General features: G+C 57.2%; 2 protein-coding genes across 2 annotated transcripts in view; one reads left to right on the top strand and one right to left on the bottom strand.

Annotated features, from left to right (window-relative positions):
• The first annotated feature begins 1,427 nt into the window (after positions 1 to 1,427).
• ENHO (energy homeostasis associated) lies at positions 1,428 to 3,933 on the top strand. Its single transcript, XM_064438457.1, has 2 exons — positions 1,428 to 1,682; positions 2,219 to 3,933. The coding sequence occupies exon 2, from the start codon at positions 2,528 to 2,530 to the stop codon at positions 2,711 to 2,713; it is 186 nt and encodes a 61-aa protein (XP_064294527.1). The 5' UTR covers positions 1,428 to 1,682; positions 2,219 to 2,527; the 3' UTR covers positions 2,714 to 3,933.
• Positions 3,934 to 4,961: 1,028 nt separating this feature from the next.
• The window catches only part of DNAI1 (dynein axonemal intermediate chain 1), a 150,932-nt gene continuing 143,103 nt past the window's right edge, over positions 4,962 to 12,790 (bottom strand). Inside the window, exon 20 of the mRNA XM_064438623.1 lies at positions 4,962 to 5,223. Coding sequence (XP_064294693.1) covers positions 5,119 to 5,223 — 105 coding nt within the window. The 3' untranslated portion in view covers positions 4,962 to 5,118. The remainder of the gene's footprint in view (positions 5,224 to 12,790) is intronic.

Below are 12,790 nucleotides of genomic sequence, written 5' to 3'. Positions count from 1 at the left end.
AAGCAACGCGTTTGTTGCTGTTAAAACCACCCTCTTAGCAGGGAGCCAGATCTTCAGACAGCCTGTGCAATCCTCCCTCATGGCCGTGGTGTGTTTAATGTGTTCTGATAAAAACTTGCAAAGTGATTTTTGTTTTGTTTTTCTCTTTGACGGTACCTTCGGCTGACCGCGGCAGCTCTCCTGGCACCCAGCAGCACCAGAGCTTTCCTCCCCTGGGCTGCAGAGGGAGCAGCCAGCCATTGCACCCGCAAGCCCCTGGCGGCCCCTCGGGTCGGCCAGGAGAGGTTCCCCAGCTCTCTGGTGGATCTGCTCTTCCCTGTCCCCTGGTGTGACACACTGTGCGGGGCTGCCCAGCCGGCTGGGCCCCCCATGGCCCGAGAGGCTGCAGCAGTTCCCCGTATGTGTCACTGCCGTGTCCCTGTGCCACCAGGTGGACACATGGCTCAGCCCTGGCTTTTCAGAGCAGCTGCAGGTGCTGGGACTGGATCCCTGGGGGTCTCTAGGATCCCCCAGAGCCGTGGGAAGAGCCCTGTGTGTGCCCCCAGCCACCTACCCTGTGTGCCATGTCTGCGTCCTTCGCCGGGGTGTCCCCCTTTGGGGTGACACCCCGCACCAGAGCATCTCTGGCTCCGGTCCCCGTACAGGGGCTGGCAGTTAGCCCTGGCTCAGCAGGGGCAGAGCATGCCTGTGCCTGGGGATGGGCTGCCCGTGCCTCAATTTCCCCACTGCACAGGACAGGGACAAGCTGTGCCTATCAGGCCGCTGCTGTCAGGTTTCCTGGGGCAATGAATGTCGCTAAATGACCCGTTTCCCCCTTCCACGGGCTGTGGTGGTGCCTGTGCCCACCCCGGCCTGCCTATGGTCCCCGTGTCCTGGCAGGGACCCCAGGCCAGGCTCAGTTGCTGTGCCCTCAGCGTCCACACGCCCTGCGTGCGTGCGTGCGTGTGTGCACAGGAGCAGGGCGGGCAGCAGCAGGCGGTTAAGGGCAGGACAAGGCAGCAGCAGGGAGAGCCAGGCACTGGCCCCCGGGCAGGGCAGGACCAGGCTGAGCTGGGCAGGCAGGGGCAGTGTGAGGAAGGCAGCACGGGCAGGGCGGGCAGTGCACGGAGGGTAGCAAGGAGAGTGAGCGGAAGAGCGGGACAGAAGAACGTGCCGTTGTTCTGGGCAGGGCAGGCAGGGCAGGCAGGGCAGTACCGGCAGCAGGGACAGGGCAGGGGGGGCGGCTGGGGAAGGCCGGGGCCGGGCAGTGCGGGGCAGTGCGGGCAGGGCCGGGCCGGGCAGGGCCGGCCGAGCGCGCGCTGCCCGACAGAGCTGCCCGCCGCTCACGTGGGCGCCGGCCGAGGGGGCGGGCCCTGAGCCGAGCGCTCGCCCAATGGCGCACGACGGGTAGGGGGGCGGCCACCAATGACGGGGGCGGGGCTCTCGGCAGGGCCCGCCCCCTCCCCCCGTACCGGCGGGAGGCAGCGGGCAGCTCGCGGGGCTGCGGCACCCACCGAGGGGCCCGCACCCCGCAACACCACCCCGCACCGGGATTCCGCATCCCGCACCGCGCCGGGGGTCCGCCGCGGGACCCCCACTGCCAGCCCGTCCCGCACCGGGACGCCGCGCCGGGACCCCGCGCCGGGACCCCGCTCCGCCGTTGGGGTACCGGCGGTGCCCGGGGCGGAGCGGAGCGGAGGCAGGTAGGTAACGCCGGGACCTGTTGCTGCCCGGGGGCTCCCGGGAGTCCCGCTCCTCGGTGGGGCAGGGGCTTAGGGGCACCGGATACCCCCGAAACCGGGGCTCTGACCGATACGGGTAAGCAGCACAAGAGGGGCTCCCCGGCCCCCCACCTGCTGTCCGTCCAGCCGCTCGCCCCGTTTTGGGGTGCCGGACCTCACCGTGGGGTCCAGGCAGTGGAAAAAGCGGGTGGAGGGTGGGGAGGGGACAGGAGCTGGGCCGAGGCCACCCGGGGATGCCCCAGGGAATGGGCTTTGGGCCGGGGTGAGGCGATGGATCTCTGGGGATGCCTCCAGCTTGGTGGCCCTCGAAGGGGATGGGAGGACAGCCAGGGCACAGGAAAGATCCCCCAGACAGCAGCTGACCTGCAGCCGCCAAACCCCAGCAGTGCCCTTTGGGTCCTAGGGTCGCTGCATGCCGGCACCCCGCAGCCCACCCTGAGGGGCTCAGGCAGCCCATCCCCTCATGCCAGCTGTTACCATGGCTTTCTCCCTCCTAGGTGGAGGAGAAGGGGTCCTCTTGGCCCCACCGCCCTGCCAGAGAAGGGGAGGCTGAGGAAAAGCTCCAGTTGATCTTTCCCAGCAGTGCAGTGAAGCCCAGGACACAGCGGAGAGCAGCTGAACTGCGACGGGGCGACGCCGTCCTGCTGCGTGCCTGGCCCCAGCCCCATCCCACTGCCATCATCGCCGCCGTCTCCTTTGTCCCCTGCCAATGCTGGTGGGTGGCAGCTGCATGCTCCATCGCTGCACTGGCACCCTACGTGTGGGGCCAAGCTGTGGGACCCGCTTTTCCCCACGGGACAGTGGCAATGGGGGCTGCTCTTTCCGCTGGAGCGGTCGTGGCAATTTCTTTTAACTGTGTCATTGCACTGCTCATTCTCATCCTTTTCCTCATCCTCTGCAAGGCCTGCAGGACCCCCTCCTGCCCCAAGAAGAGCCCAGCTTCTGACACAGACGAGGCAAGGAACGAAGAAAAGTACCTGCTGCAGCCCTGAGCTGCTTGAGGACTTAGGTACCCAGCTGTGCTGAAGGAGTCACACTGGTGTGGATGCCTGCACTGGGACTGGGGCAGTGGATGGGGCAGGATGAGAGCAGAGGGGATGCTGAGCTGCTCGCAAGGGCCGTGACACAGGGCATAGCCTTTTGCCTGTGTGGTTTTGGTGTGTGAAGTCCCTGCAGATGCCCACGGTGACCATGGGGATGGAGATACAGCAGCTGGGGATGTGCTACAGGGACAATCCTGCCTATCCCAGCAGCCAGCGAGCACAGCAGGAGCCCTGTCCTCGAGCACACCCTGTGTTCGGGGACAGCCCGTGGGGTCCCCCCAGTCTTCGTGGCCCACGCCAGTGGCCACCGCATCACAGACCTGAGTGGGGCTGGTCAGGGGCTTGGGGAGGGAAGGCGGTGGGACTGGCATGGGCGTCCATCCCCGAGTGAGCCCTGCTGGCAGAATGGGGTGTAACTAGTCTGGGTGTCTTTCGGGGTGGCCCAAGGGTGCCATGTGCCCCCAGCATCAGGACGGCATTTGGCACCTGTCTGCCCCAGCAGCCAGTTTAATGAGCCACAAGAGGGTCTACATGGTTTTTCCGTTTGTCCCCGGTCTGTCTGTCACTCCTCTCCAGCATTGGCACCAACACTGCCAGGCAAACAGCCCTCCTTGCTGGGTGTATGTCTCTGCCTGCCCTCCTGCCTGCTCCAAGCCGAGGCCAGCGGTGGGGTGCGACCTGCCCGCGGCAGCAGACATGCCCTTGTTGGCGTCCCCATCCCTGGTGAAAGCAGCCTGGGATGGCTTTTTTCTGGGGAGGTGCAAGACATGGGGAGAACTTAGGGTGCCTGGCCAAAAAGCACTGAAGGGTCTTCCAGCCCTGTCACTCCCCGGGGACCACAGTGGATGTGTGGGGAGGGATCCTGTCATCTGGCTTGTCCCCAAGCCCGGGAGCTGCCTCCCCCTGCCCTGCCTGCAGGTGCTGTGGGTTTTGGAGGGCTCTGCCCTGCCCATCCTAGATCCAAGCAATAGCCAAGGTCCCCGCTGGCACAGCTGTTGCAATAAGGGGAGAGAGGGGTGGGCTGTGCTGGGAGGGATGCCAGCCAGGGTCCCTGTGCAGGCTTGGCCAGGCATGGCAGAGCCTGTGGTTCCTCCCCATGTCAGGTGTAGCTAATGCATTCCTTTGCAGCAGTGTTTTTGCTAGACTAATAAACCAATCATAGGACCCAGGTGGCATCTCTGAACTCCGCCCAGTGCCTGGAAAATTCGGGTGTGGTGGCATGTCCTGCCTGTTCTGCAGGGCTGAGGAGCGGCTGCCCCACGGCTGGTGACCAGTTTGCTGGGTGATGGTGACAAGAAACGCCTCATATCTGCATCCATCTGTGGCTTTTAAATGCTGGGTGAGAAACCTGGCTTGATAGTTCCTGCCTGCAGCATGTCTGCCCAGGCCAGGGGCATTTGGCTTTCAGCAGGGAGCACCCCTCAAACCTCAGTGCTAGAGGCACCAGAGAGCTTCCAAGCTGTGCCCTTAAGTTACAGCAGTGCTTGCAGAGAACACATGCCAGCTGAGCAGATGGAGGAGGCTTGCCACCGCCCCTGCCTGGTGGAACAAGTGCCTCTGGTCCCCAGTCCCAGCAGATGTGTGCAAGGCTCCAGTGGTGACAGCCTGTCCTTGCTCATCAGCATGCGTTGAGGCCGCCGCGACTTCTGCTGCCACCGCAGCAGCTAATCCCTCTGCTGCAAAGCGCTGGAATGAGGGAAGGCTCTGCAAACCCCAGCGCCCAGCAGTTCCCACAGCTGTCGGTTGGGCAGAGGCAGCCAAGCCCCATGGCAACCCCTCTGGGGAGAGGGGAGATGTGAGCATCCTGAAGCTGGTGGCCAGCAGCTCCTGTGATACCCTGTTCGCAGTGATGGCATGTCCCTCTCCCACAGCTGTTGGGGGCCAGGCTAAGTCCCCAGCCACCCTCTGGCTTAGGCTCCACACTGAAATCCAGGTGTGTGGCTGACCTACAAATGGCCGTGGGGCTGCAGCTCAGTGCTCAGTCTCTCTGGCCACCACCCTTGATGGGGCTGGCTGCCACCAATTTGCAGCCCTGATGTTTCCCTAGGGCAGCGGGACCAGCCCTCACCCACCCTCCATGGGGCTCTCACCCACTGCAAGCCCAGCTGCAGGTGGAGAAGAGCTGAGGGCTTTACGACTGGGGGACCGAGCATGGTGAGGTCTGCCTGACCCCAAAGATGACTGCACAGCGCCACTCTCCCAGCACCTCTGTTTATTTGTCCAGGCATAGAGGCAAGTTCCCACAATGCAAAGACTGAGCAGCACGGGGCCCACGGCTTGCATGCCAAGCAGCCGCTGATCAAAGCCAGGCTTGTTCAGCTGTCAGCCCCTGGCAGAGCCATCCTTCCCCCTGCTCACTTCCCTGCCCTGCTCTCCGGCTCTCTCACCAGGTTAAGCAGCTTGTCTAGCTTTGCAATTTCCACCTCAGGGCCCTTCTTAACCTCCTGGCCTTTCTTCTCCTGTAAAGAGAGCAAACAAGGCAGAGCTGTGAGCAAGGAGGACCATGGGGATGGAGAGGGGTCTGGCGCAAGGAGGGATGGTCAGCTGCTGTGTCCCAGCTTGCAGCACTCACTGGGGGCTGATCCACAGGGGGATGCACCTGCCTGTCCCCTTATTGCAAGCCTGAAGTGCCATGGTATGTGTGAAAGCCCCAATGGGCTGGGGAAGGGCGGCAGTGTGGGGATGGGAGTGGATCTGTTGATTCACAGTGACACAACCCCTCTTTTGCCTCTCTCCTCCCAACCCTTCTCAGCCCCATGGGTCTGGACCACCCTCTAAGCCCCCCAGCTTCCCACCCCCCCTACCCTAGGGACATGCTAGGCATGCACAACTCCCAGGGCAGTCACGATGATGCTGATGCCCAAACCTCCCCAGAATGGTCCCACCATACCTGTTCCATGCCAGTACTCCCGGGGAGAGGCAGCCACAGGAGCAGGGATTGGCCCTTTTGCACCCAAATGTGTTTCCCCAGGAGGGAAGGTGCATGCTGAGAGCCCCTAACCCAGGGGGATGCGTCCCAGGTGGGCCATTAGCTTGTCACTGAGGCTCTCTTGCCCCTGGGCACACCCCAAGCCTCCCATGGCACAGCCTGTCCCTGTGCCTCCTTGCATGCTGCTGTGCCAACCCTCATCACACACCCCAGGGTGGGCAGGGAGGATGAACCCTTCCCACAGCCCCTCCCAGCACTTGTCCCAACAGCCCCAGGGGCTCGCTCCCCAGGTGCTAGAGGAAACTGCCAGCATCTTGGGAGAAATCATGTAGCAGGAGGGAAATAAGCCTCTCTGGTTCAGTCCTCACTTGCCTGGGAGCAGGAGGAGGTTCCAGGACTGGTGGGAGACAATGTCCGGGCTAAGGGTACCAGTGCCACCAGTGCTTTGAGCAAAGCATGTCCCCGCTGCTGTGGGCTGCAGCACCAGTGCGTTGCTCTCATCGGAGCTCAGGGTCTTTGGGGAAGTAATAACTGGGTTTGGGCTCTCCAGATACATATCATGGCACACACAGCCACAGCAGAGGAATTTTCCAATCTGCATCCAATCCACCAAGACCTCCCCCAGATGAGCTTCTACCCCAAGGGGTTCCTCCAAAACAGCACCATCCAGTTGCTGTATCCCATCGCTCCATGCTGCCTTCTGCTTGCAGCCTTCCCCTTTGACAGCCTGCTGGCTCTCGCCTGGCATCTGGATTTGGAGGGGAGTGGAGGGGTGTCCCCCTGATGCAGGGCTGGGAAGCGCCTCTGTGCCCAATGTGGCTTTGGGCACCCCAGAAAGCAGATGCCAAGCATGGGTGAGTGGGAGGGCTGGTACCCAGTCTGACAAGCAGGCTTGGGAGAGGTGGCAGGGAGTCTCCAACTTGGTGGCACAGCAGGGGACAACATCACCAACCCAGCTTGGAGGCAGCTCCTCTAATGGCCCCAGGTGCAGCAATTACAAATAAGTCTTTTCTCCAGTGCTGGAAAGAAATGCCAGGGCACAACAAAGAGAAAGTCGTAGGGCTGCAGGGATCTCACTGTTTCTCTAGCAAACATGGGCACAGCTGAAGACAATGACTGTCAGGAAAGAAATCCCCAGGGGATTCCTGTGCTGCTCCCTCGTCCAGCCCAGCACAACCCCAACAGAGCAGTGATTTCCTTGGCTGCCGGAGGGCACAGCTGGGGTGAGAGCAGCCCTGGGGAGGGCAATGGGTACATTTGGAAATCCCTCTGCTCCCAAGAAGACAGCCCCACTCTCGCTCGAGTGCTGGGATGGGCCAGGGTTGTTTTTATTTACTGAGCCCATCAATTGCATGCCAGGATGGTGGTGGTTTGTATTAACACCCTAAGTGAGCAATACCCTTTGTGGCTGTGGTCCGGGCACCAGAAGCGATGTGTGTACTAACAGCCCACGTCACAGCCGAGCATCTCTCTGAGTGAGAGCCTTGGGATAAACACAGCTGCTCAGGGTATTTCGGGACATAGCTATTTCTGCAGAAAAGCTGCTTTGCTGTCTGATGGTGTTCAACACACTCCCTTTGGCACCCTGTGTTGCACACAGCACCGTGCACAGGTCTGTGGGACAGGCTAAAGAGGCAGCTCCTTCACTCATCTGGGTAAAGGAGATGCTGAAGCCATCTCCAATTGGCCTACCTCCATCCCAAGCCCTTCATTCTCCCCACTGGTAGGGTCAGGCAGGGTCCCTGACTGATGCCCTCCAGGTAGTAATGCCAAGTCTGTGGAGGCCATGTCTGAGCCTTGCTGAAGTCACCAGCCACAGGCAAGGCTCAGCTTCTAGTCACTGAGCTGTCTCTAAAACCTCGCTTTTCACACTGGCTCAGCTACTTTGGTGCTTCTGAACAAGCTGCAACAAAGCCACGCGCAAGCCTGTAATGAGCCGTGGCTGAACCAGAGCCCTAATTTAACGCCACATAACCAGGCAAGCAGGATGACACAGGGAAGGAAATTTATAATGTTCTTTTGGGGGCACTGGAATGGAAAGTTTCCCTTTAGTCCTCCATCTGATTTTCCCAGGGCAGCTGTGCATGTGAGCCGGCCAGGCCACTGCAGGCTGGCTGATGGCACTGCCATGGCACTATGGAATCCACTTGGATGCACGCAGCAGCTTCCTACAAATCTAGGGGCTTCGCCTGAGTCAGGCCTCTGAGGAGCAGCCCTTCTCAGAGCAGAGCTGTTGCAGTTTCCCGGCGCGTGTGTGAGGTGGGGAAGCATCACCTCTGCACACCTCTGCCGATAGGCTCTTCCTCCCAACGAATGCTGCTGCCAAGTGTGGAAAGGGCACTCATGGGGCTTTGCCCCCGGTGTGTAGCTGATCCTGTCCTCTGCCTGCACCCCTGCTTACAACACATCCACGGGATTCACGAGGAGCTGAGAGGGAGCCAGGGCAGAGCATCCCCCCCATGGAGCTGACAGATGCAGAGCTGAGCTTACATGGGCGGTCTGTCCCTGAGGAGCTCATCAAAAGGGTACTGGAGCCGCTCACAGCAGTGTTTGCATTGATTTTATTGTTAACAGTTCCCAGCAAGAGAGCAAAATGCTCTTGGCTGAAATGGTGATGAGGGATGTGTCAGGAAATCTCATGGCAGGGGCAGAAAAGACTCTGCATGGTAACTGACTCTGCCTCGCTGATGGGGCATGATGCCTGGGAGGTGAGCCGGGAGGAGATGCCCTCCATGTCCCCATGGTGCTGTGTTCATGGCCAAGTCCTGCATTGCCCTCACACTCCCTTTGCCTTATGCCTGGGGTCCGCTCTGGCTCTCCAGGCAGGGAAACCGAGGCACAGGTCTCCTGGCCCTATTGGGAGTGAGGGCACAACTGCTGCAGGACCCTTGATGGTCGTCTTGGTCCCAAAGGTGACTACTGCCACTGGAAGTGAAGCAGGAGGTGGAAGATGACTGAGGTGGAGCCCCAGGGGCAAGGGTAGGGCAAGGAAAAGATGAGGACAAGGATGAGGCTGAGGCTGGCTGTTTGAAGGCCCCCAGATCCATCACCCTGGGTGCCCCATTCCCAGCCCTTCCCACACTGGCACATACTGAACTCTACATCCAGGATATGGGAGTCATTTAAACTGGATTCCCTGTGTCTTGGCTGATGCCTTCATCCCCTTGCTGAACAGTAAACTGCTGAGTTAATAAAAAAGCCATGATGCTGGCACTTTTCAACATCCTCTTTTTCCCCCGTTGGTGGAAAAATTGTAAAACATCTGTTGTAAGGTTTTGATTAAAAAAAGGAAAACATATTTATGTTTTAAAATAGTGAGGAAGTCAACCATGCTGGCATGAACACAGACAGAAAAGTCCCCATAACTTCTGCAGGAGCAGAGGGGGCTCTTCCCGCTGCTTGAGCCCTGGCCAAGGGGAACAGGCCTGGCTCTGCTCTGCTGCTGTCATGACACTGATAGTCCCAGTCCCTACCATTCCTGACAGGATGGGATTTCTGGGCACAGCCATGCTGTGACAGGATATGGCCACTTTAAAAAGCAGCCCAGTGACCAAGGACATGAGCTTCCCATGTAAAAGGGCTTTAAGCTTTTACAGACTGATTTTGAAGAGGATGAGAAGCTGCTAAAGCCACCAACAGGGTTTCCCAAAAACTCCTATCCTTATTATCCTCAGTGGGAAGGGGCACACAGCCCCTGAAGCCAGGACTTCAGAGGTATGTTGCTGCTGGAGAAGACTTTTTCTTGTTCCTTCTGCCTTGCTCAGAGGTATGTCAAGGTGACACCTCCAGGGTAAGGGCTCATCCATTAGCAAAACTGGCAGTGACAGGTCCAGGAAATTCAATGAATGAAAGGAAAGAAGAGACTTCCCTGGCTCATTTCTATTAGGACAACCAAGGAAACCCAAACTCCTTCACGAACACAGCAACATTTTCCTCGCTGGCTCCCTGGGCCACCAACCAACCATGCATCAATGGGTGTGTGATAAGCCCTGCAGCCCTGAAGCCTTCTAAAACCTACCCCATCATGGTCCTATTGCAACCCAATGCTGTAATATAGTGGGTGAAGTTGGAGTTACACTGAGCTGGGGAGGATGTCTGTGCCTTGACCACTTTTGGGCTCTCAAGAAGCCCATCTACATACAGCAGCAACATACTTATCAACCATGGAGAGCCTTGAGTCACACTCACAGCCTGATTTGACAGCATTGCTCCTGGCCTGTGGAAGAATTAGCTGACAGACTGGAGATAAGGATTTAGGCTTATTTTGCTACTGTTTGGAAATAAATGACGCAGGAAATGTTCTGCTTGCAGGGAATGAATCTGGCAGAAAAGCTCAGGAGATGGCTGGGTTGTTCAGGCATCAGCGACCACTTGCCCCAAAGATGCTCATCCCTCCAGCTTCAGCTAAAACCTGTGCTGTTCAGGGCAAGCACCTCTCCTTGTTCCTGCTCACATATTTGACTCAGACATCTCTGCTACCATCTGCACTGGACCATGCCAAGGCACAGCAGGGCAGACAGGTCTTGTGGCCCCAGGTGACCCGCCCTTGCTTGCTATAAGTCCCCAGCGAAGCCACTGGAACCAGCAAAGACACAGCACTGGGACCACCCTGTGGCTCAGCAGGACACATCTGCTAGTGAAGGTGTGGGATCAAAGGTTGGTGATAACCAACAGGCAGGAGGTACAAACAAAACTGGATCAGACCTGGAAGGGGCTTGGCATATCACTGGGAATAAACCAGAGGGAATTGGACGACACTCGGGATGTGGGCAAGGGTCACCTGTATCTAAATGGCGGGTACCTGCCTGCAGCATGCCAGAGGGCTGGCTGGCTTATAAACCCCTGTGGGAGAGAGAAGAGGTCATTTGATGGAAAGGATGGGCTCTGCAGCAGCAGGGAGCTAATAGCAAAGTCAACCACTCATCCATGGCCATAAGGGAGGACAGCTGTCACCACAGCTCTGTGTCTGCTGTGCTGGAAGCCAGCTGGGACTGCACACCCTTGCTCACCCACCTCGCAGTGGTCTCTGGCCCAGAAAAAGATATGCACACAGGAGGACCCAAACTCTTCCCCATGGGTTTCAGCAGCCTCTGACAAAGCTGTGGAGGAGTTTGGCTTTTGCTTTTGTGCTGATTGGTGCCATGGTGTGATCTCTACTGACCCTCAGCGAGGAGCTCAGGAAATGCTAAGCAGCAAGCCTCCAAAGCACGTGGCTTCCAGCCATGCTGAACACTCCCTGTTCTTGCTAACTCCAGAGCCACGAGCAATGACTCTTATATACCGCTAATTTAGGCACCTTAATATAGCCATAAGAAGACCACATTTAGCGGCCATGCATGAAAACTTCAGTGAGCAAGGCCAAGCTGAGTGCAGACAGGGCCCGTGCCAGTGCCCACAGCCTCTCTGAACTGGGCATTACAGTGGCTTATTAACTCCTTCTGAATTTATCCCAGTACCAGCTGCAGAAACCCTCCAAAACTATTTAAAACAGTTGCTCTTCTGCCTTTTCTGTATCTGATATTTATGTGTTCAAACCAGGAATGCGGTCATGGTCATCAGTTCACCTATCACCAAAAAAAAAAATCTTCAAAGTGATGGATAAATTTGAAGTTATCCAAAGACATTATGATCTGAAACAGGCCAAATGAGCAAATATCCTTAACTCTACCCTGCACAGATGCTGTGATTAGGAAGCATCAGCAACAGGCTCTCTGTTCCTTCAGGAGGTCACACTGAATTTTGCCAGCCCTGGGAACAATTTGGCCACACTCTAACTGTGAGCAGAGTGTGTGTGTGTGAGAGGGAGAACAGCTTTCCTTTTGGGCATCATTACCCCCGTTCACTGAGACAGGCCAACAGCAGCCGCCTCAAATGGAGAACCAGGTGAGATGATAAACTGCTCACAAGGTGCATAGAAAAGATTTTCAGTCATATCAGTTCACAGATTTAGTGCTAAGCACTGAGAAAAATCATTGTGTGCTCAGTGTGCAAGGTAAGTACCCGCCCCTGACCTGCCTTGTAAACCCCTGATGGCTTTGTAAAAGGTCCGGAGTGGAATAAAAAGCTCCAAAGCTTTTGCCTCCAGCCCAGGGGGTCCTTGTGGTGCAAACCACCGTTGGGATAAGGACAGAGGAGAGGGATGCCCTTCCCTTCACCTCGCTGGGAGACAGGCAGTGCATCTCTCCATCACTCTCAAACCCTGGGTCCAGCCCTACTGGGTTTAGACTTTCTGCAGTGCTGCTTGGCTCCTCTGGATGGGATGGATTACTTTAATCAGCTCTTAGCACCACTCAGTGGGAAGCCCTGTTACCCAAAGCCTGCCCACATGCCGTGTGTTATAATGGCATTGGATGGGAAGACTGGTGGGGGGCATTAGTGCCCAATGTTTTAGCTGTGGGATTTCTCAGACCCAAGCAGCGGGGAGGAAGGAAGCGAAAAGTGGGTTTTAGTTGAGATTGTCCTTACAAACCACTAGACGGGTGATACCTTGGCTTCTAGCTTGACTTCAAATATTGCTGCAATTCTAGTGAAATCCAGACACCAAACCTTAAGGTAACCTAAACAATCCTAAAGATGCCCAGGCTTCTCTAGCTCTTGTGCCTACTGCAAGGAGCCACATCTGCAGCACCTCTTTACTCAGGCTGGCAGACCTGCAGTGAGAGGGTTGGGCAGGCAGAGCACCCATGGGCACATACATCAAACCCACCCAAATGGGCAAAATCAAGGAGATGACCTGCGGTGCACAGGGGTCCCAGCAGTGCCATGCTGCAGCCCTTGATGCCAGCTGGCAGGTAGCACTATCAGCCACCCAGCAACATTTCTTTATCACTCAGCATCTCTTATTTTTTTCTTACTTCAACTTTACTTTAGCATCTTTGTATGACAGCTCAGTAAGCTGTTATGGATTAGAGTTTAATAAAAGCAACTAAACACGGATGCGAATATGCAGCTCCTGCATATTCCTTTGATACTGCTGTTATCTCATAGACCATAGCATCTCATGAGAGATCATTTGGAGTTGTATGAACAGTATATTTTTAAAAAGTTGCATTTTTTCCAGTACATCTTTCTCTGACCACAACTGTTAATACACATAT

The sequence above is a fragment of the Phalacrocorax carbo genome, chromosome Z (genome assembly GCF_963921805.1).
Source record: "Phalacrocorax carbo chromosome Z, bPhaCar2.1, whole genome shotgun sequence".
In the NCBI taxonomy this organism is placed as follows: domain Eukaryota; kingdom Metazoa; phylum Chordata; class Aves; order Suliformes; family Phalacrocoracidae; genus Phalacrocorax; species Phalacrocorax carbo.
The sequence above is the reverse complement of the archived record's forward strand: the minus strand, read 5'-3'. Positions and strand labels throughout refer to the sequence as shown.

Coding starts and splice junctions, on each gene's coding strand:
- ENHO (XM_064438457.1), top strand. CDS start 2,528: ATGGGGGCTGCTCTTTCCGCTGGAGCGGTCGTGGCAATTTCTTTTAAC.